This window comes from Scylla paramamosain, chromosome 30, assembly GCF_035594125.1.
Source record: "Scylla paramamosain isolate STU-SP2022 chromosome 30, ASM3559412v1, whole genome shotgun sequence".
NCBI lineage: Eukaryota > Metazoa > Arthropoda > Malacostraca > Decapoda > Portunidae > Scylla > Scylla paramamosain.
In genome coordinates, this window is record NC_087180.1 from 2910051 (window position 1) to 2935000 (window position 24950).

Below are 24950 nucleotides of genomic sequence, written 5' to 3' on the forward strand. Positions count from 1 at the left end.
TGTTCTATGGAATACAGCCCTCACAAACAACAAGACGACATCTACCCACTTCCGTAGAATTTTATCTCCCTCTGCTGTCCAATATTATACTCAAATTCCCAGACGATAGGCCCTGCCCCCTCACAGGAACGACACGGCCCGGGTAAGAATACTTTACTACACAGTAACAGTAATCCTCTGCATCCAGGCCATTTAAGAGAGCACAGAAACACAGTAACACATAAAAAAACAACAAATGTGACACGGACAAGAACAAACAGCCAACAGACAAAAATGGTGGATCCAGTGACCGCTCTAAAACGCCAAAAACTCGATGCGCACACAGCCGAGGAGTCCTTGGGGACTTACCTATCAACTTAAGAGGTCCAACGATCACCGGAGGCATTTGTTTCTCACTATCATCAACATGGGCTTGGTGCTTTACTAGACAAATCATATTATCTGAATCTAAATACCCTATAAGTATAAATCACGCAAATTCTTCAAGCCTCGCTCTGCCTTGAGATGCACGTCCCCTTCCGTGGTCAATTGAACAACGACTGAGAAGACAAAGGAGGGAAGCCACTATACTTGTCCCGGGCGTCTCTCACAAGGTGAAAGGGAGGAACTCATATGACAAATGGGGAAGATACAAGGGAAGGGACAGGAGTGTGACACATTGTCTGCCGGCTCTACTTACTAGTATACTATATGGGCTGGATACATTCTGATGACCGAGTAGGGAAGACGAACTCCTACACTAAATAATATGTGAGACTCAAAATACAAAGATAACTGGAAATATGGAAAATTAAATGAGGAAGACGGATGACTACATGTGGAATGTTTTTACAGTAAACTGGAGCGAGTGGCCAAGCAGTTATCATACATCGTACGTCTACATCCTTTCTTCCATTTAACCTACCTTCTCTCTCTCTCTTTCTCCTTCCATCTCCTTCCTTCCTCCTTCTCACTTACTTTTCGCCTTTCTCTCTACTTACGCAGCACATAACAATATATATATATATATATATATATATATATATATATATATATATATATATATATATATATATATATATATATATATATATATATATATATATATATATATATATATATATATATATATATATATATATATATATATATATATATATATATATATATATATATATATATATATATATATATATATATATATATATATATATATATATATATATATATATATATATATATATATATATATATATATATATATATATATATATATATATATATATATATATATATATATATATATATATATATATATATATATATATATATATATATATATATATATATATATATATATATATATATATATATATATATATATATATATATATATATATATATATATATATATATATATATATATATATATATATATATATATATATATATATTTATTTATTTATATATATATATATATATATATATATATATATATATATATTTTTTTTTTTTTTTTTTTTTATGTAGGAAGGACACTGGCCAAGGGCAACAAAAATCCAATAAAAAAATGCCCACTGAAATGCCAGTCCCACAAAAGGGTCAAAGCAGTGGTCAAAAATTGATGAATAAGTGTCTTGAAACCTCCCTCTTGAAGGAATTCAAGTCATAGGAAGGTGGAAATACAGAAGCAGGCAGGGAGTTCCAGAGTTTACCAGAGAAAGGGATGAATTATTGAGAATACTGGTTAACTCTTGCGTTAGAGAGGTGGACAGAATAGGGGTGAGAGAAAGAAGAAAGTCTTGTGCAGCGAGGCCGCGGAAGGAGGGCAGGCATGCACTTAGCAAGATCAGAAGAACAGTTAGCATGAAAATAGCGGTAGAAGACAGCTAGATATGCAACATTGCGGCGGTGAGAGAGAGGCTGAAGACAGTCAGTTAGAGGAGAGGAGTTGATGAGACGAAAAGCTTTTGATTCCACCCTGTCTAGAAGAGCATTATGAGTGGAACCCCCCCAGATATGTGAAGCATACTCCATACATGGACGGATAAGGCCCTTGTACAGAGTTAGCAGCTGGAGGGGTGAGAAACACTGGCGGAGACGTCTCAGAATATATATATATATATATATATATATATATATATATATATATATATATATATATATATATATATATATATATATATATATATATATATATATATATATATATATATATATATATATATATATATATATATATATATATATATATATATATATATATATATATATATATATATATATATATATATATATATATATATATATATATATATATATATATATATATATATATATATATATATATATATGCTAGGAGGAGACAGAAGGCATCTGCCGAAAAGATAATTACTCCCAGTAATAATTACTCCCACTGGATCAGCGGGTGCTGTGAACTTATCATTAAACCCAGCTGTGACATCCCTGAACGTTGTCTCTCAACACAAGGGGGGCAGTCACAGCCTGCTCTCTAAAGACAACTCTCTTCCTTCACACAAAACTACAAGCACCTAATTACACACACACACACACCCTTCACTAAAAATTCAAAATTATCATGGCGATTCCTACACCAGCCTCGGAGTCTCCATCTGGGGAGAGGACAACAAAGGTCTTATGCTTATGCTGTCACCCTCTCTTCTCCATTGAGCTCCTCCGATTACAATTTTTTATCTGTTTCTTGTTCTATCGCTCCATTCCCTCTTCAGGATCCCCCTAAGCGGAGGTGCCTGGCGTTTTGCCTGTGCTAGCTGGGGGGGACCTGAGGAGATATTTTGCCCAACGGAGAAGAGAGGGTGACAGCATAAACAAAAGAATTAGAGGTTAGGAAAAGATCAAGAATGCTGGATGTATCTCCAAGACGGTCAGGAATACGAGTAGAGTGTTACATCAATTGCTCTTTGTCATGGAGGATAGCAAAGTTAAAGACTAGTTCACCAGGATGGTCAGTGAAGGGAGAGGAAAGCCAAAGAACATTCTCCAAGACAGGAGATCTCCGCAAAAGGAAAGATAATCAGAATGTGCTCCACTTTGGAAGTTAAGTAGTCAAAGAATTTCTTATAGCCAGAAGAGTTAGGTGAGAGGTATACATCACAGATAAATTTAGTTTGGGAGTGACTCTGTGGTCGTAGTGGAAAACTCAGGAGATTCAAGAGCGTGGGCATGAGAGCAGGTTAAGTCGTTACGCACATAGACGCAACATCCAACTTTGGATTGAAAATGAGGATAGAGAAAGTAGGAAGGAACAGAAAAGGGGCTACTGTCAGTTGCCTCAGACACCTGTGCTTCAGTGAGGGAAAGAAGATGAGGTCTAGTAGAACACACACACACACACACACACACACACACACACACACACACACTTTGTTTTTGAGGATGGTGCTACGCATGTTTAGATAAATAGTGTGCAAAACAATTCAATATTTTTTTTCTAATTTCTTAATTAGTAATGGTATGTATCATTATATATGTATACAGATTTATTTTATTCATTTTTTGCCATTGCTTACAGTATATTTCATTTGTATGTATTTTTTTCTTATGTAATATTATGCACATTCTGTATATAATTTATAGTGTTTGTATTCTTTTGCTGGAGAGCTATGCTCCATACTTTTATATAAAGTCTGAGCTTACTCAATAAATTCAGTTCAATTCAATTCAAATCATTTCATTTCACACACACATACATCGTGGTGCAGGTCTTTGGTGTCAGTAGAAAATCGTTGTAATATATGTGTTTCAGTGAGGGAAAGAAGATGAGGTTTAGTAGAGGAGAGATTGTGTTCTATATATATATATATATATATATATATATATATATATATATATATATATATATATATATATATATATATATATATATATATATATATATATATATATATATATATATACTCGTATATATATATATATATATATATATATATATATATATATATATATATATATATATATATATATATATATATATATATATATATATATATATATATATATATATATATATATATATATATATATATATATATATATATATATATATATATATATATATATGTGTGTGTGTGTGTGTGTGTGTGTGTGTGTGTGTGTGTGTGTGTGTGTGTACACACACACACACACACACACACACACACACACACACACACACACACCGTGGTGCAGGTGTTTGGTATCAGTAGGAAATCGTTGTAATATATGTTTCAGTGATGGAAAGATGATGAGGTCCAGTAGAGGAGTGACTGTGATATATATATATATATATATATATATATATATATATATATATATATATATATATATATATATATATATATATATCTGTGTGAGTGTGTGTGTGTGTGTGTGTGAAGACACACACACACACACACACATACACCGTGGTGCAGGTGTTTAGTATCAATAGGAAATCGTTGTAATATGTGTGTGTGTGTGTGTGTGTGTATACATACTCAAACGCACACAAAAACATTTTTTTACAACGAATCTTTACCACCAACGGTTTCCTGCTGGCATCAAACACCTGCACCAGGTTGCTCTCGTAAGGACAGGGAAGCAAGTGGTGTGTGTGTGTGTGTGTGTGTGTGTGTGTGTGTGTGTGTGTGTGTGTGTGTGTTCATGACAATTCGTATCACTGCGTCGTAGAGCAGGGGCGGTAACCTGCTACTCGCAGCCACGTACCTCCTACAAAGGATTAGCTTTCAACCCGCCACCCTGCTCAACATTAACATTGCAATCAGGTCCACGAAACTCCATCCAAAAATAGATAATTTCTGCCAAAACATCATTGTTGTCATAAATCCTGAGTGGAAGGAGAAGTACTTTTTCATCAAGCTCTTTGGACAGGCCCAGTGCCTCATATACTTCAAGACTGTGGCAGTCTTCAGAATGTTTAACGTGTGCCGCCACTGGGAGACAGAGCACCGAACATCAGACTGCGTCGATCTCCGAAGATGTGAGGACTGTCAGGCAGCCTGCAGAAAACGACTTTGATCTTCCGCAAGTAGACTGATGAGATCAACAAGGTGGCGCGCACCAGCAATGGGTCTCCCGACCCATTGCTTGCCAGATGAAGCTATTCTCCTTTATCAAAAATTGTTTTGTCACCAAGGTGACCTCCGTCTGTCAAGACCAGCATTATGTCTTTGGGGTATGAGCCTTTCGTCCCACATCGTTCGTTGTCGTATTGAGGTATCAACAATGTACAAGATTCATTAAAACCCACTGTCCAACCCTCGTTGTCCTTTCCCTGGTTCTTGACGAAAGCACCGACAGGAAAGACACTGCCCAGCTAGTTACTCTCATCCGTGGGGTCGCTGCTGACCTGCGGGTGTGAAGCAGCAATCTTTTCACCTTTCCAGTCGTGTACGTGACGACCGATTACTGGTGAGAAGAAAGACACTGTTTCACTACTAGTGCGCCATTGTGAGGTTGCTGAACACACAGCCCAATCACAAGGTGCACTGCATAATCCACTAAGAGTTGCCGTGCACTAAGTCTGCCAACCTTGTGGACGTAATGTCAATTGTGGTGAAGATCGTCAACTTCATCCTCTCCCACAGCCTATTCACCGCCAATTCCAGGTGTTGATGGACAACGTCAACGAGTAGTAGGGCGATCTGCTCTAGCGCGCTAAATCGTGGAGCTGTGCTGTCATGTGTGTGTGGGCTGCGCAAGAAATTGGCACTTTCCTCTCTTAGAGCAAACTTCCCTACACTGATAATTTCTGCGACTCGCGATGGCTATCTCATCTGGCCATACTCACGGACATATCACTGCCCACATGAATGACCTCAATATGAAGCTGTAAGACAAGCATGACAGACATGCCTCAAACATCACCGCCTTTGAGGTTGAGTTGTGCTTGTTGGAGACAGTTGGAAAATGCTCAGTTTGTGCATTTTCCTCACCTGACTGCTTGCGTCCCTGATGATGGGGACCTGTCAATATTTGCATCCGTGTTATTGCCTCGCTGCGGATTGTTGCACGAGTCAGGCTGCGGACTTAAAGTTGTTCACCACTTTCTTTGATTTCCTTGTGGATGACGCCCCTGCTATCCTGCAGATAGTGTTATTAGAGCTGCAGTGCAACAACGAACTCAGGGCTAAGTTCCGCACCTCCTCTCTGCGTCTTTTTTTTTTTTTTTCTTTTAATGTCCTCGTCCTCCCTTCCGGCAAATTTCCAAATTACATCCCTCATATTCAAAACAGTGGCCATGTTTGGCAGCACTTATCTGTGAACACCTGTGAACAGCTCTCAAAAATGAAGCATCACCTTCGCTCCTGACTCTTGGACCGCCATCTCAATTAAATGTTTCTGTTGTCTATTTCATCCATCGAGCTGGACAATGAAACACTTATTCGAGGTAAGCAGCACAAATTGTCTCACTAATTTGTATGCTTTCCAATCAAATTCTGGTATAAAGTCAGTGTGGGGCTCTCATCCCTCCGGCTCACGGGCTGCTCCTCAGTTTCATCTGGCCCTTGCCCTAAAAAGGTTGTTCGCCGCTACTGTAGAGAAAGATGAAGAGGAGGAGAGAACAGGGGAGGAGGAGGAGGAGGAGGAGAAAGAGAAGTATGAGAAAAGAAAGAAAGTAAAAAGGGAAAAATGGAATAGAATTAGATTATATGCAAAGAAGCAGCAAGTTTACAAGAGGAAACTGAGGAGAAGGAAGAGAAGCGAATAGATATAACAGGACATTTATGAACAGGAGGATAGGGAAGAAGAGAGGCAATTGAAAGGGAATGATAGGTTAATCAGTGCATGTGATTACATAGGAAAGCTAAAAGAGAGAGAAAAAAGAGAAGAATGTGGAAACCTCTTTCCATTTTTGTAATAGAATACTAGTCTTGTCTTCATATTATGGCAGTCTTACAAAATAAAATTATGGTTTTGAGTCCTTCACCCTCGAGCCACATCGAAACTACTGGTTTGAATGGCTCGAAACTTTCAGGGAGGTTTCTTTGAAATGGATATCAGAATAAAAGTAAAAAACTGGTCGACATTTCTCTTACAAAGAAAATCCCAACGATTTCAACAGAATATCGGTAATCCCGGCATCGGCCTCTGCCGCAGATCGGCTACCGAGGACATGTCAGATCAGAAAATTCTGTTGTCTATACGATACTTTTTTATATTCTTAAACGGTTGTTCTTTGTAGTTCTCCAGTGGTCCGACAGAGGACTCTTTCCAGCTGATACGAACACCCATCCACCATCATGGAAGATATGCAATCACGAGTTATTACTACAGTTCCCTTTCTGACTTTTCTGACATGCTTATCTATGGATAGTCCCGTAATGAGTCACGACAGGAGACGAGTGGTGTCGTCCGTCCAGGTGCTAGTAAACATGGATTAAGGAAATGACATGTGCAGTACCTGCACGTCAGCCACTCATTCAAATGGATCTTACAGAAGATTAGGATCTTTTATATGGCCTTCATCTCACAAAGCCTTTATGTTCTCTTAATATTAATCTTAATACACTTACCTTACTTAGAGAAGGAGTGGTCAGCATCCCTGTATTTGAGTCTGTTGCCTGAAAATAATTTTTCATATTATTTATGTTGCACAAGATATTGTACAATAACATATTCGTACACAATGGATGTTACCGCCGAGCGGGTGAAAGTTGTTGTTGTTGAACAGGCGTATGCTAAATAGCATGTTCTGTGTTATGAGAATTAAAGTGAACTAGTATATTAAGTTCTGGTGTTATAACTTTACCACGTAAACACGACCCTCACTACCTCTCTTCAGCTAAGCTCTCCACACCTAGTTCCTCTCACACAACTTCACTGCTGCAATTAACTACTATAATGAATTCAATTTCCTTAATCTCTACTTTAATTAACTCAGTTTCCTTAGTGTTACTCATGCTTCATATTAGTGTCTCACCACCAGCCACTCAGGACCTTGTAAGGCGACATAGCTGGTGATTATACTCCCCTCATTTACTTAACTTTACTAGCACCAGAACTTAATATACTAGTTCACTTTAAATCTCATAACACAGAACATGTTATTTAGCATACACCTGTTCAACAACAACTTCTTTCACCCGCTCGGCGGTAACAATGGCTGTTTTTAATCTTCTTAATTCACATTTTATGCATATCAAGAGCAGTACACGATATCAGTGATGTTTTCTGCTGGCCTTACAGGAGTCTCATCTTTGCAACTCACCTTTCCATTTCGCTTGGCATTTCCTGAAGACTCGTTAGCGTCTCGGGCTGTCTGATATTTGTGCGAAATTTTATCTTGGATTTCGTTTTTTTTTTCGTTGGTGCCTTGATCATCCTTATCTCTTCCATTACGATTGTTACCTACAGTTGCTTCTTCGTTTCCTTCATACTGGCCAACATTTCTGTCATTATCACCTTTGAGTTTATCGTCCTCTTCCGCATGCGTGACATTGTACTTAGCATCTTTCTCCTCCTCTTTCTTTGCTTCTTGAGCATCGCGCTTTTTGTTTTCGTTATTTCCATTATTTCTAATGTCGTGTAGTTCGTCCTCATCATCTCTCTTTGTGTTTGGAGTATTATATTCTTCGTCTTGAATATTCTCTTCGTTGTCTTTTATATCGTGAACCTCATCACTGTCACGTGAGGCGGTTTCATTCTTGAACTGAGAGTGCGTATCAGTGAGCTCTTCAGGTTTTATTGACACCTCACTCGCACCATAGTTCTTTTCTGCCATACTCTGATGATCCTGAATAAAAGTCGGTTTCCCAGCGTTCACTCTATATTCTCGGTCTTGGTGCAGGAGAAGACCTTTGAGTTGTTCTACATTAAAGGTCATGGAATCTTTTCTTATGAAGTTTATGAATAACGAGGTGAGAAATATGGCGACCAAAATTAAGTACATCTTTGCCGCGGCTCGTGGTATGCGACACCAGCCTGTGGAAGAAAGATGCTCAGGGTTATGAAGTGTGTGTGGTGAGTAGTCGTGCATTAGAATGTTACTTGAAATTGATGGTATTGTTATAGAAAGAAAAAGTTACATCTTAAGAACATCTTTTTCCCAACTGACTTTCAATACAAACGAGTAGACAGACCAATGCACATACTTACGCATGGTCCTGAATTGAAGGATAGAATTTGCTTGCAGTTTAAGGGGAGACAACTATATTTATTTATTTATTTATTTATTTTTTATTTATTTATTTTTTTTTGTCACCCCTTGACTTGGAAGTTCTTCCGTGAAGTAAAAAAGAAAAAAAATAACACCAAACATTAACTGCTATTACAACAATTAAGAAATCATATAAGGTAAGTTAAAAAAAGAAAAAAGATTCTCTTAGAAAGCAGAACTATAAAGTACAAAAACAAGCAGCAGTTCAACTGGAGAAACACTTATTTCCATTAATAAATCACATAACTGCGTTAGAGTTCCTATTCTTTTACTTTTATGAATATATTCAAATGATGGTTCGTCAGGCGCTCAGCAACAAAATTAGCTGTCGGCCTTCTTTTTGTACAGACCGTATTCCCACGGTTCACACGGTTACCACTATAAGATTGTCCGGACGCGACAAAAAGAAACTTAATATATATATATATATATATATATATATATATATATATATATATATATATATATATATATATATATATATATATATATATATATATTGAGTTTTAAGGGGAGACAACTATACTTCGGTGTTGTTCGTGAAACTCCACAGAGGCTACTATGGAAAGAGGCGCGATGTATCCGAGGAAAGACGTGAACACCTGCTCCGCCGAACCAACTCAGACTGGTTTACGGTAACATCTGCTACTAAAAGCGCTCCTGTTGTTATATTTTCCTCTGCTGGGATTCTATTCTTTCCAACATTGTTTTTATTATTCTCTCTTCTTAACTCTACATGGTGTTATCGAATCATCGATTTCTCGTTTTCACAATTTCTTGTTCACCAGAAAACAAGTTCGTTTTATTAAAGTCTGGTATCCTTGTGGCGTCCAAGAAAATGATATGCAAACACTAAAAAAATAATATATTATATCTTATGAGACACATTACTTGAGTGTAGTGCATTGGTTTAATAATTTTCTTTTGCTTTAAGTATCTAAACTGTGGACAAGCTGTGAGAAATTTTGCATAATGTATTTAAGATAGTAGTATCATTAAAAAAAAAAATCTAGGAGTATAAGGATATATTTGATGCCCACAGTGTCTTCTCTCAATGACATCTGCCTAAGTAACGGTAAGATCAGGCAGAAATTAAGAAAATAGTTCAGTCATTCATATGCCGTCCTTACCTTCATGAAGCCAGTAGACATATTTCGCACATTTCAACAATCGTGCCTCCGCAAGTTTGTAGCGAAGATGCTGGGGATTCCACACTCCCAGATCCATGTTCGTTTACTAACTGTAAAAACTTCTCCCTGTCTTACCTCATGGCAATAACTGACTGAGATTGAGAACAAACATTATATAATAAGCATCCGTCACACTGGCAGTTCCTCAGACAATACTAGAAGCATTAGTCTATTAAACTCTATTCATGCCAGTTCCTTAGAAGTGCTAGTAGCTACCTCGTACTAAGGATTTCTATTTATTTGTTTATTTACTATTTAATTATGTATAATTATTATTATTCTTATTGTCATTATTATTAAATATCATTATTATTACTATTATTGTTATTATTATTATTATTATTATTATTATTATTATTATTATTATTATTATTATTATTATTATTATTACTGTTGTTGTTGTTGTTGTTGTTGTTGTTGTTGTTGTTGTTGTTGTTGTTGTTGTTGTTGTTGTTCTTCTTCTTCTTCTTATTATTATTATTATTATTATTATTATTATTATTATTATCATTATCATTTTTTACTCCATTAGTCATTGCGGCTCTGCTTCCTCAAGATCACAGTATGGACTATTTGAACTCCCCTCATATTATTGTGTTCTATGCTATTTGCTTTTATGATTCTTCATTTATCATAAAAATACCACTTGTCACGCTCTATATATATATATATATATATATATATATATATATATATATATATATATATATATATATATATATATATATATATATATATATATATATATATTTTTTTTTTTTTTTTTTTTTTTTTTTTTTTTTTTCATCTATTGTATCTTGAAGTTAATTATGCAAGTTCTATTTTCGGTCCCAACGTGGTTGTGGACACTAGTTACTTCCTTTTCTCTCTTTTCTCTTGTAACATTTGTGTTTTTATAAAGCTGAAAGTGATGACAAAGTTTTCCTTTTCATGTAGAATGATCTGTGAGTAATGCAGTACGTGGCACATCGTCCCTTATCCAGGCACGTAGACCACATACATAAACCGAACAGGTGTGAAATGTCACAAGTCACAATAGCTGCACCAACAGATGATTTGTACGTATCTCGCGTCCACTTTGTATTCGTCCACAAAACAGAAGAGCCACTCTCCCTTGTTTATTCTCAGTTACCTTTGTTTCAGGATATGCAGTAATGGAGAAGTATCAGTAAAAAATAAATAAATAAATAAATAAAATATATATATATATATATATATATATATATATATATATATATATATATATATATATATATATATATATATATATATATATATATATATATATATATATATATTGAGGGGGACTGTTACCATAGAAAACCTAGATATATAGGACTGTCATATATAGTTACGTTTCCTGATGTGCAGGAATTCCATCTTAAGGCATACAAAAATAAATGAAAACTGTTAAAAAAAACAGATAAAAAAAAAATTGTTAGTGAAAGGGAGGAAGATTTCTGTGGTGTGAGGAGTCCTGCAAAGGGGATCAACGGGTGGCACATGGCGCTCCAGGGGCATAGATTGAGAATACTAGTTAACTCTTGTATTAGAGAGGTGGACAGAATCGAGATGAGAGAAAGAATGGAGTCTTGTACAGCGAGGCGGAAAGAGAAGAGGAGTAATGCAGTTAGCAAGATCACCTTGGATGATTCAGGGCTTGTTCCTCCCTCTCCCCCACCCTCCGACTACTTCATGCTACGCATTGAGATCCTTCACAGTGATGTTTTTCATGCCTTCGCATGCAGAAATTAAGAAAGTAGTTCAGTCATCCATATGCCGTCCTTCCTTTCATGAAGCCAGTAGGCTAAACATCTTTGGCACATTTCAACAATCGTGCGTCCGCAAGTTTGTAGCGAAAATGCTGGGGATTCCACACTCCCGGTTCCTTACTCATCTGCTAATTGTAAACACTTCTCCCTACCCTGCCTCATGGCAACAACTGATTGAGATTGAGAACAAACATTGTAAGCACCCGTCACACTGGCAATTCCTCACACAATACTAGAAGCATTAGTCTGTTCATGCCAGTTACCTAGAAGTGCTCGTAATTACTTCGTATCGAGGATTTCTATTTATTTATTTATATATCATTTAATTAATATGTATTTATTATTGTTATTATTATTATTATTATTATTATTATTATTATTATTATTATTATTATTATTATTATTATTATTATTATTAGCAGTAGTAGTAGTATAAAAAAACCTGTGGCCACCTAAGCTGGCGATACCCCCAAAATAGGCTCCACCAAAAAATTTCTGTGATTGGCAGGTGAGGTATAGAGAGGTCAAACTCCATCCCCCCCCCGCCCTCTCTCTCTCTCTCTCTCTCTCTCTCTCTCTCTCTCTCTCTCTCTCTCTCTCTCTCTCTCTCTCTCTCTCTCTCTCTCTCTCTCATTCACACACACACACACACACACACACACACACACACACACACACACACACACACACACACACACACACACACACACACACACACAAATGGGCGAGCCTCAATATGCAGCCACTGTTCACCTAGCAGCAAGTAGGTACGGGATGTAACCCGAGGGGTTGTGACCTCACTGTCCCGGTGTGTGGTGTGTGAGTGGTCTCAGTCCTACCCGAAGATCGGTCACTATGAGCTCTGAGCTCTTTCCGTAGAGGAACGGCTGGCTGAATGACCAGCAGACGACCATAGGTGAATCACACACACCTGCTGGTCCTAACAGGGCTTTTGTGATAAGTACACTATATAATATAATGTATGAAACGTAATGATGGTGTGTGTGTGTGTGTGTGTGTGTGTGTGTGTGTGTGTGTGTGTGTGTGTGTGTGTGTGTGTGTGTGTGTGTGTGTCTGTGTGTGTGTGTGTGCGCGCGCGCGTGTCGGCGGTCTCAGTCCACTATTATCTTTTATTTATTATTATTTTTTCTCTTATTTTTTTTTCTTTTTTATTACAATTATTATCATTATCATCATTATCATTTTCAATATTATTATTATTATTATTATTATTATTATTATTATTATTATTATTATCATTATTATTATTATTATCATTATTATTATTATTATTTAGTTTTGGCATTTTTAGCTGCAACAATTACCTCTCTGGCAACTCGTTGTTCTCTTGAGCAGTGGCGTCTTATCTCAACAATTTCAACAGGCTCTAATGGAAGTTACTGGGATTTCCAGTCTTTGACCACTTTTCGAAGATCCATTCCCAAGCCTAAATTTTAATAGCAATAGAGGCGTTGTAAAAGCGGAAGATACAAGTCCCCCAAATTATTTGCAATCACAGTCGACTCATTTCCTTCTATCCCAAGCGTGGCTCTTCAGCCATCTTCCCATCACTCATCACTGCCGGTGCTCTGTGGTTATACACTGGGTATTCAGAAACAGAAGGCGTCTTGGAGGTTGGGAGTGATTTTTAATAACACTTCATTTATTAATTTACTTATTTATTCATTTATTTTCAGGTATGCCCTAGAAGCTCTGCATATATATATATATGTATATATATATATATATATATATATATATATATATATATATATATATATATATATATATATATATATATATATATATATATATATATATATATATATATATATATATATATATATATATATATATATATAATTACTCCCAGTGAGGTCTAAAGCACTGTTCAGGAGGTGCTGTGAACTTATCATTAAACCCAGCTGTGACCTCACTGAACGTTTTCCTTTGTGTCTCACAACACAAAGGGGCAGTCACAGCCTGCCCTCTAAAGACAACTCTCTTCCTCCACACAAAACTACAAACACCTAATAACACACACACCCTTCACTCAAAAAGTTTAAAATCATCATGGCGACTCCTACAGCAGCCTCGGAGTCCCCATCTGGGGAGGGGAACATAAATGTCCCCAGGTCGGACTGCCTTTCTGTCGACGATCCTAAGTGTCTTGACACCCCCCTCAACTTTTTTCTTCATTAACTTCTGCAACATTCGCGGTCTAAGATCTAATTTTCAATCTGTAGAACACCACCTCTCCTCTTCTAAACCTCATCTTCTTTTCTTCACTGAAACTCAGGTGTCTGAGGCAACTGACAGTAGCCCCTTTTCTGTTCCCTCTTACTTTCTCTATCCTCATTTTCGATCCAAAGCTGGATGCTGCGTTTATGTGCGCAATGACTTAACCTGCTCTCGTCCCCACGCTCTTGAATCTTCCGAGTTTTCCACCATCTGGCTACGACTACAGAGTCACTCTCATACTAAATTTATCTGTGCTGTATACCTCTCTCCTAACTCCTCTGACTATAAGAAATTCTTTGACTACTTCCAAAGTGGAGCACATTCTGACCCTCTTCCCTTTTGCAGAGATCTCCATTCTTGGAGATTTCAATGTTCACCACCAGCTTTGGCTTTCTTCTCCCTTCACTGACCATCCTGGTGAACTAGCCTACAACTTTGCTATCCTCCATGACCTAGAGCAATTGGTGCAACACCCTACTCGTATTCCTGACCGTCTTGGAGATACGCCCAACATTCTTGACCTTTTCCTGACCTCTAATCCTTCTGCTTATGCTGTCACCCTTTCTTCTCCGTTGGGCTCCTCCGATCACAATCTCATATCTTTATCTTGTCCTATCACTCCAATCCCTCCTCAGGATCCCCCTAAGCGAAGGTGCCTCTGGCGTTTTGCCTCTGCTAGTTGAGGGGACCTGAGGAGGTATTTTGCTGATTTTCCTTGGAATGACTACTGCTTCCGTGTCAGAGACCCGTCTTTGTGTGCTGAGCGCATAACAGAGGTGATAGTATCTGGCATGGAGGCATACATTCCTCACTCTTTTTCTCGTCCTAAACCTTCTAAACCTTGGTTTAACACAGCTTGTTCTCGTGCTATACATGATAGAGAGGTGGCCCACAAAAGGTACTTAAGCCTTCCATCACCAGAATCTCATGCACTTTATATTTCTGCCCGGAACCATGCCAAGTCTGTTCTTCAACTAGCCTAAAACTTCTTCATTAACAGAAAATGTCAAAACCTTTCAAGATCTAACTCCCCTCGTGATTTCTGGCATCTAGCCAAAAATATCTCCAATAACTTTGCTTCTTCTTCTTTCCCTCCTCTACTTCAACCAGATGGCACCACTGCTATCACATCTATTTCTAAAGCTGAACTCTTTGCTCAAACCTTTGCTAAAAACCCTACCTTGGACGATTCTGGGCTTGTTCCTCCCTCTCCTCCACCCTCTGACTACTTCATGCCACGTATTAAAATTCTTCGCAATGATGTTTTCCATGCCCTCGCTGACCTAAACCCTCGGAAGGCTTATGGACCTGATGGGATCCCTCCTATTGTTCTCCGAAACTGTGCCTCCGTGCTTGCACCTTGCCTAGTCAAACTCTTTCAGCTCTGTCTGTCAACATCTACCTTTCCTTCTTGCTGGAAGTTTGCCTACATTTAAACTGTTCCTAAAAAGGGTGACCGTTCTAATCCCTCAAACTACTGTCCTATTGCTTTAATTTCCTGCCTATCTAAAGTTTTTGAATCTATCCTCAACAGGAAGAGTCTTGGTCATCCTCTTTTAGAGATTTTGGTGAAACTTTTGCTGTTGCCTTTGACATATCAAAAGCTTTTGATAGAGTCTGGCACAAAGCTTTCATTTCCAAACTACCCTCCTACGGTTTCTATCCTTCTCTCTGTAACTTCATCTCTAGTTTCTTTTCTGACCGTTCTATTGCTGCTGTGGTAGACGGTCACTGTTCTTCTCCTAAATCTATTAACAGTGGTGTTCCTCAGGGTTCTGTCCTGTCACCCACTCTCTTCTTATTATTCATTAATGATCTTCTAAACCAAACTTCTCGTCCTATCCACTCCTACGCTGATGATACCACCCTGCACTTTTCCACGTCTTTTCATAGACGTCCAACCCTTCAGGAAGTAAACATTTCACGCAGGGAAGCCACAGAATGCTTGACTTCTGTTCTTTCTAAAATTTCTGATTGGGGCAGAGCAAACTTGGTATTGTTCAATGCCTCAAAAACTCAATTCCTCCATCTATCAACTCGACACAATCTTCCAGACAACTATCCTCTCTTCTTCAATGACACTCAACTGTCCCCCTCTTCTACAGTGAACATCCTTGGTCTGTCCTTTACTTATAATCTGAACTGGAAACTTCACATCTCATCTCTAGCTAAAACAGCTTCTATGACGTTAGGCGTTCTGAGACGTCTCCGCCAGTTTTTCTCACCCCCCCAGCTGCTAACTCTGTACAAGGGCCTTACCCGTCCATGTATGGAGTATGTTTCATATGTCTGCGGGGTTTTCCACTCATACTGCTCTTCTAGACAGTGTGGAATCAAAAGCTTTTCGTCTCATCACCTCCTCTCCTCTAACTGACTGTCTTCAGCCTCTCTCTCACCGCCGCAATGTTGCATATCTAGCTGTCTTCTACCGCTGTTTTCATGCTAACTGCTCTTGTGATCTTGCTAACTGCATGCCTCCCCTCCTCCCGCAGCCTCGCTGCACAAGACTTTCTTCTTTCTCTCACCCCTATTCTGTCCACCTCTCTAACGCAAGAGTTAATCAGTATTCTCAATAATTCATGCCTTCCTGTGGTAAATTCTGGAACTCCCTGCCTGCTTCTGTATTTCCACCTTCCTTTGACTTGAATTCCTTCAAGAGGGAGATGTCAAGATACTTATTCATCAATTTTTGACCACTGCTTTGACCCTTTTATGGGACTGGCATTTCAGTGGGCATATTTTTTTTATTGGATTTTTGTTGCCCTTGGCCAGTGTCCTTCCTACATAAAAAAAAAATAAATAAATACCCGGGCGAGCGTCCATGGGTGTGCGAGACGAGAGTCGAGGCGAGACTGACTACTGCCTGACTGACTACTGGGTTCCCCCCAGCTCCCAGGTGCTTGACCTGACTTGACTTTGAGTCTGGCCGGTTCCACACCTGTGAAGATTAGCATGTTGGGAATCCACGAGGATTACCATGGAGTGACTAGCCGGCTGGCCAGTCACTATAGGGAGACGAGTACCGCGCGGATCCCTCTCTCTCACTAGTCTCCCCGCGCGCTGCAGGTACTCGGATCCGGACCCGAATCCCACGGATCCAGTAAACTCAAGTACTCGGATCCACGAATCCTAAAATGTCGGATCCAGCCCAACACTTAGGCCGGCTGGCTCCGGCCGACGCTGCTGCTGCACTCAACTGGCGGCATGCCACATCAGAGGCGGTAGATTCAAATTACGGCAATTGCCCCACACCAGGCTTGATGCACTATATAATCATATCTAAAAATCAGTTTATTTCATAATATATTACAAACATTTAAATAGGAGTGATTTTCATTACAAAACAAGAGTGTAAACGTGTTTAACCAATGACTACAAGGAAGTAGGGATCGAATGAAATGACTAATACATCAGTCACAGTTGTTTTGACGAAGGATTTGACTAACTTTGGTTTTGTGTGAACTTTTCTTTAACTTTTTCAGCCTCTATCTCATCACCGCAATGTTGCATCTCTTGCTGTCTTCTACCATTATTTTCACGCTAACTGCTCTTTTGATCATACTAACTGCATGATCTAACTGCATGATCCTCTCTTCTTGTGGCCTCGCAAGAATCCCTTTTAGCTATGTAAAGACACAAATGATAGAAGAGAAAAGAGAGAAAAAGAAAATAACTAGTGTCCACAACCACGCTGGGACCGAAAGTAGAACTTGCATGATCAACTTCAAGATACAATAGATGAATAGAAAAGAAAAAAAAGAAAAATAGAGGGTCACAGGCGGTATTTTGTGATTAATGAAGAATCATAAGAGAAAATAGCGTAGAACACAAATATACGAGGAGAGTTCAATTAGTCCATACTGTGATCTTGAGGAAGCAAACCAGCAATGACGAATGAAATAAAAAAACGTCTTTAACATAGTTTCCAAATAAAAATCTACACGCACACACACACACACACACACACACACACACACACACACACACATATATATATATATATATATATATATATATATATATATATATATATATATATATATATATATATATATATATATATATATATATATATATATATATATATATATATATATATATATATATATATATATATATATATTTTTTTTTTTTTTTTTTTTTTTTTTTTCCTTTTTTATGTAGGAAGGACACTGGCCAAGGGCAACAAAAATCTAATAAAAAAAATGCCCACTAAAATGCCAGTCCCATAAAAGGGTCAAAGCAGTGGTCAAAAATTGGTGGATAAGTGTCTTGAAACCTCCCTCTTGAAGGAATTCAAGTCATAGGAAGGTGGAGATACAGAAGTAGGCAGGGAGTTCCAGAGTTTACCAGAGAAAGGGATGAATGATTGAGAATACTGGTTAACTCTTGCGTTAGAGAGGTGGACAGAATAGGGGTGAGAGAAAGAAGTAAGTCTTGTGCAGCGAGGCCGCGGAAGGAGGGGAGGCATGCAGTTAGCAAGATCAGAAGAGCAGTTAGCATGAAAATAGCGGTAGAAGACAGCTAGATATGCAACATTGCGGCGGTGAGAGAGAGGCTGAAGACAGTCAGTTAGAGGAGAGGAGTTGATGAGACGAAAAGCTTTTGATTCCACCCTGTCTAGAAGAGCAGTATGAGTGGAACCCCCCCAGACATGTGAAGCATACTCCATACATGGACGGATAAGGCCCTTGTACAGAGTTAGCAGCTGGGGCGGTAAGAAAAACTGGCGGAGATGTCTCAGAACACCTAACTTCATAGAAGCTGTTTTAGCTAGAGATGAGATGTGAAGTTTCCAGTTCAGATTATAAGTAAAGGACAGACCGAGGATGTTCAGTGTAGAAGAGGGGGACAGTTGAATGTCATTGAAGAAGAGGGGATAGTTGTCTGGAAGGTTGTGTCGAGTTGATAGATGGAGGAATTGAGTTTTTGAGGCATTGAACAATACCAAGTTTGCTCTGCCCCAATCAGAAATTTTAGAAAGATCAGAAGTCAGGCGTTCTGTGGCTTCCCTGCGTGATATGTTTACCTCCTGAAGGGTTGGACGTCTATGAAAAGACGTGGAAAAGTGCAGGGTGGTATCATCAGCGTAGGAGTGGATAGGACAAGAAGTTTGGTTTAGAAGATCATTAATGAATAATAAGAAGAGAGTGGGTGACAGGACAGAACCCTGAGGAACACCACTGTTAATAGATTTAGGAGAAGAACAGTGACCGTCTACCACAGCAGCAATAGAACGGTCAGAAAAGAAACTTGAGATGAAGTTACAGAGAGAAGGATAGAAACCGTAGGAGGGTAGTTTGGAAATGAAAGCTTTGTGCCAGACTCTATCAAAAGCTTTTGATATGTCCAAGGCAACAGCAAAAGTTTCATCAAAATCTCTAAAAGAGGATGACCAAGACTCTTCCTGTTGAGGAGCTGCGCTGCGTGTGCGTCCAAGTCACGAGACCCACTTGGCCAGTCTACCCTCAGCCGCCATGAGAGATACATCTCTCCCACGCGCAGTACCTTGTAGACCTTGTAGACCGAGCACCACCGCTCCACGCACTGGCCAATCGGTGCGCGGCTACCCACACTGGCGCGCACCAGCCAGCCTAGTTCTAGCTGCCGGACCGGACGCATCTCTGCCACCCACTACTGGGCCTGCTTGTGAGCCACGCAAACACAGTGTTCCAGTGTTCTGTTTCCCCTCTCTGCAGCAACCAGGATTCGCTTGTACCCACCCCCACAGTGCCCAGGATTTACCAAAGTGCCCACCCAGGATTTAGACCCAAACCTCGCAGTGAGTGATAGTGAAGTGCCCCAGTGCTCCCACCCTTTAGTACATCCCCCCCCTCTGTGCTAGTGTTTGTGTTCCAAGACTTCCCCAACGGTTCCCAGGATTACATGCCCCCCTCTGTGCTAGTGTTTCCACAGTGAAGTGACCCAGTGCTATGTCGGAGTAGTAGCTGCCCTCTCAATGCTCCGGTGACACTCCCCAGTGTCCACAGTGTCCCCAACCATGGGGCGTCAAAATAAAGCACCCCCGGCCTAAGGAGCTCGCCACCAGAAGCCGCCTCCTGCAGCTCCTTGCCCCAACGGTGCGAGTTACTCGCCTCATCCCCACTACTGATTCTGTGGTTGTCCTAACAGCCTCAGATAAAGACACGGACTCTATATTTCAAGAGGATGTGCTGCAGAAACTCTCCTCCGAACACTTCACGGCCATTCTTCCCCCGGAACTAAAAGTTCAGAGGACTGTCCTATGCTCCCGACTGGACGACCTCGTCTATCAGTATGAAGCAAGTGACATGAAAAAAGAAGTGGAACGTGTGCAGACCTGGGCGAAAATACAGGAGGTATACAAATTCCACAGGTCCAACACCGTTAAGCTCACGTTCCAGTCTAGTGAAATGGCATGAAGGGCATGCTTAGAGGGCCTTCTCCTCTTTTCAGTATCTGTTCCTTCCCATCAGGTAAAAGAGGAAACGTACATCCCTCTCCTCACTTGTAACATATATTATGCCATAGAGGATCACTCTACTAAGCAATGCCCCTGCCCCCAAGGATATAAGGTGTGCTCTGAGTGTGGCAGCAACGACCACACCTTCAGAGAAAGCACCTCTCCAAGCAAACAGTGCCTTCACTGCGGCCAGGATCACAGCTGCATGGCCATGTGCTGCCCAGCCAGGAAGAAGGCCTACAAAGAGAAGGAGGAGCGTCTGCATACAGAATCGACAAGGAGCACCTCCATCTCGTATGGCCAGGCAGCTTCTACCTCAGCTCCCGAGGGTCCACAGGGACTGAACCTAATAGGCCTTGTGTGCGTCATGCATGCCCACATGGTGAACTGTGCTGAACTGGGTTCCTTCCAGTCCACGCTCTCAACCAGTTTAGCTATGAATGGTCTCTCGGACATCAAGCTGCCGCCCAACCCTCCCTCCCAGGCCATTATCAGGGCTATAATAGGAAAAATGAGCCCTGTCCAGGAAGGACCTGCCTCCTCACAGCCAAAGCAGGACTCATCTCCCCTGGTCACCGATGGGGAAGGATACTCATCCCCATTGGAAGAAGAAGAGTCAGACCTGGAAGCAGAGGAAGTGGGTGTGGAGAATGCCCCCTCTGTCACTGTGCCCACACAATCCAGAAGGACTTCCTCCTCCCCCACTCTCCACGACGTCAGGACCCTCCAAAACCTTCAAAATCCGAGCTTCACTCCGAACATTTACAGCATGCAGGACTCCCACCTGAACAGTGAACCCAGACTTCTCACCATAGGAAGTAGGTTCGCCCCAAGACAGGACGATGACTCGACTTAGGGTAATCCAGCACAACGTACTAGCCTGGGACGGACGTAAGTATGACCTAAACAATACTTACAGACAATTTGACCCAGACATAATTTTAGTAAACAGCCATGGACTAACTCATGACAAGAGATTAAAAATTCCAGGATACAGGACTATCCAACGTAACTCCACCAACGAACCCAACGATGGTGTAGCTATTGACATGCGAAATAGCCTGATGTATATTAGACTAGAGGACGACTTCATATCAGAGACACTAGCCATTGACAATGAGACAGAAGATGGCCCCTTGACCATTGCCACCTCCTACCTTCCCCCTAGACGCCCCTTTTTACCTCATCCTGACTTTCTCTGCCTCTTCAGACGGCATTCCCCCGTGTTCTTTGCGGGGGACCTAAACGCCAGACACCCAACACTAGGATACTAGGATACTAGGATACAGCAATTGTCCCATATTTCTCCTGGAAACCCCGGGAAAAATGCTGGAGAGAGTAGTCACGAAGTGCCTGCATGACCACCTGGAGGGAGCTGGCGTGTAGCTGTCTGGTCAAAATGCCGGCGTTACAAAATGCCGACACTGGTATTTTGACTCAACAACAACGTCGGCATTTTGTCTCAAAATAATAAGTCGGCTAGACCAAAATGCCGATGTCGGCATTATGACAAAGGGATATATTTTTAGTAGATATTTATTTCAGTACATATTTATTTAAACTCATTATGTCTTATTATTTAAAAACGTATATAGGATATACATATGACAAAGCAGGGATATTTTTAATCAGATATTATTTAAACACAGTCTGCTGGTCTGATGAAGTTGGAAAGCTTCCTTAACATGTTTGTAGCCGTTATTTCCTTCATTCTGTACTGGTCCCACAGTTCAAAAATCTTTTGTTGGTGTTTTATGTAGGTTTTTCTCTGGTACCGGCGTAATTTTTCATCAGCCACTAGTTGGCACTGTGTGGAAATGAATGTGCACTCTTTGTGCAAAGCTTCAATTAGCACATATATATTTACATTTTCACGTGCACATATGTGGTTCAAGTGGTAATGCCAACCTTCAACGTCGTTGTTGGTCCTCACACTTTGCCCAAATACGCTCCAGCTTTCAGGTGTCCACACTGGTCCATCGATCCATGTTTCTTCAATGTACTGTAGAAGCTGATGGAGTGCTTGTGGATGGTGAGGCTCAAGAAGATCCAAAAATTCTTTAAAAACTGGTGGGATATGTTCAAAGGGAAGAAACGGTAAACACATTAGTTCCCGTAAAAACTTATGCGTGCTTCGCTTCTCTCTATAGGTTGGTGCCAAACCTAAATCTTGGATCTTCCTCCAAACGGCTTGCCCCCAGTGGAAGCTGCAACCACGCAAGATCACTCCTGGAAAAACTGATCTGAAGGCACCCCATACAGCCGCCTCGAAGTCCATGACGACACACTGTACAGATGAGTTAATCAAAATCCCCTGCAGATAATTAAGCACACTCATGTAGTCATCTTTCATACGGCGAGACACCAGTACAAATACCAGTGGGATCTGTTTCATGGCATCATTTTGCTGAATAAATGCATGGATACTCCAAAGTTGCTGAAACGGCTTCTTTACAGCTTTAAACGTGGCATCCACGTACCAAGTTTTTGCATTAACAAGTAAATTAAGCTGCGCCAACTCTCAAGTCCTGCTGTACAAAGTTCTCTGGTAATGCTTCTTGCACCCAATCGAAGGAAAGGTCAGTGGGATGCTTTGGCCGTCTGATCTGCCGTTGCCGATTTGTTGACCGTACTAGTGCTCCCATAGACGGCAGAGAAGTTGTAGGTGCATCTGACGGGAGGTGCTTCAGCAATGCTTCTTTTACTAATGTTGAACCAGAGGCAAACGGTCGAGCTTTACTTTCCTTCTTTAGGTGAAGTTTTATTTTGGCAGTATGCAGGGCAGATTCTTTAATTGGACAACTATGCGGTTGAGCGCCCCTTTTAAATTCATTGCCGTTTTGCATGACTGAAGCAAGACACTTCACTGTCTTGGTCCTGATGCTACATCTCCAGCGTTGTTGGCTGTTCCTGTTTGGTTTGCCATCTTTGACAAATGTGTATCCTTCGTTTTCTACGAGTATATCAGATCCCTTTGCTGATCCACCTTTGATAATTTGAAATGTGGGTGTGTCTGGTGTGTCTGTTATGTAAGTGGCCGGACTAGGAATGACTGCTTCTAGGTTCGACTCCTGTATTGAAGGGTTTTCAGTAAATTCACCTAGGTCTCTTGCTGGTAACAGGTTTACATCTGGTCCGTTGGGTGAAGCAGAACTAACACTCATTGGTGAGGTATTCATTGAATGTGAAGACTCTTCATCAGAGTCATACAAGGGTTGTTGAGGTGGAGGCGTAACTGGAGGATCTAGGGTCGGTTCAGGGGAAAGTGAAGTGAATGCAGTTGATGCAGCAACAGAGCAATCTTTGCAGACCCAGTCGATTGTACCGGTTTTAACTGCACTCCTGTATTGCACCTGACTGACTGCAGTATCGCAGGTACAGTGCTGCCATCTGCAGCAGCCATCACATTGGAGTGCTTCTTGTCTTGCCCTTACTTCACGCAAGCATTTTATGCAAGGAAAGGGGATAGCAGACCTGCAAAGCGAATAAAAACGAGTCTTAAAATCCCTTACACTACCTTAAAATCATGAGTAAACTCCTAAAGCAAAATGAATAAAAACGAGTCTTAAAATCCCTTACACTACCTTAAAATCATGAGTAAACTCCTAAGCAAAATGAATAAAAATGAGTCTTAAAATCCCTTACACTACCTTAAAATCATGAGTAAACTCCTAAAGCAAAATGAATAAAAACGAGTCTTAAAATCCCTTACACTACCTTAAAATCATGAGTAAATGGTGTGGGTGTAGTGAAAGACAGGGTGTAGTAATGGTGTGGGTGTAGTAAAAGACAGGGTGTAGTAATATGGTGTGGGTGTAGTGTAGAAAGGGTGTATTTAACTATCATTATAAACAAGTCAGTTACCTGGAGTAGTGATCAGCTGTGGGCAGTTTAGGGCGAACAGCGCGATGACTTCGTGTTTCCATGATGAGGCTTTCCAAAATGATTCCACCAACAGACCTGGTCTTGACCTCACCTATAGTTGTTCTTTTGACCTAGCATTTAAATCAATTAACCAGCAAACTGGCAAACGAGGTTTGGATTACACCTAGATATTTGTACACACACACACACACACACACACACACACACACACACACACACACACACACACATTGTAATATACTGATTCATACATATTTATCGAA

General features: G+C 40.0%; 1 protein-coding gene across 2 annotated transcripts in view; it reads right to left on the minus strand.

The window, feature by feature from the left end:
- The window catches only part of LOC135116165 (uncharacterized), a 33746-nt gene extending 24034 nt beyond the window's left edge, over positions 1-9712 (minus strand). The window contains exons 1-4 of one of the 2 annotated variants that reach the window (XM_064033434.1): positions 9684-9712; positions 9097-9126; positions 8210-8922; positions 7515-7562 (exon numbers count right to left, since the gene is read on the minus strand). In XM_064033434.1, coding sequence (XP_063889504.1) covers positions 7515-7562; positions 8210-8922; positions 9097-9100 — 765 coding nt within the window. In that variant the 5' untranslated portion in view covers positions 9101-9126; positions 9684-9712. Of the gene's footprint in view, positions 1-7514; positions 7563-8209; positions 8939-9096; positions 9127-9683 lie in introns of both variants that reach the window. The other variant, XM_064033435.1, reaches the window with a different exon arrangement.
- Positions 9713-24950: the final 15238 nt, after the last annotated feature.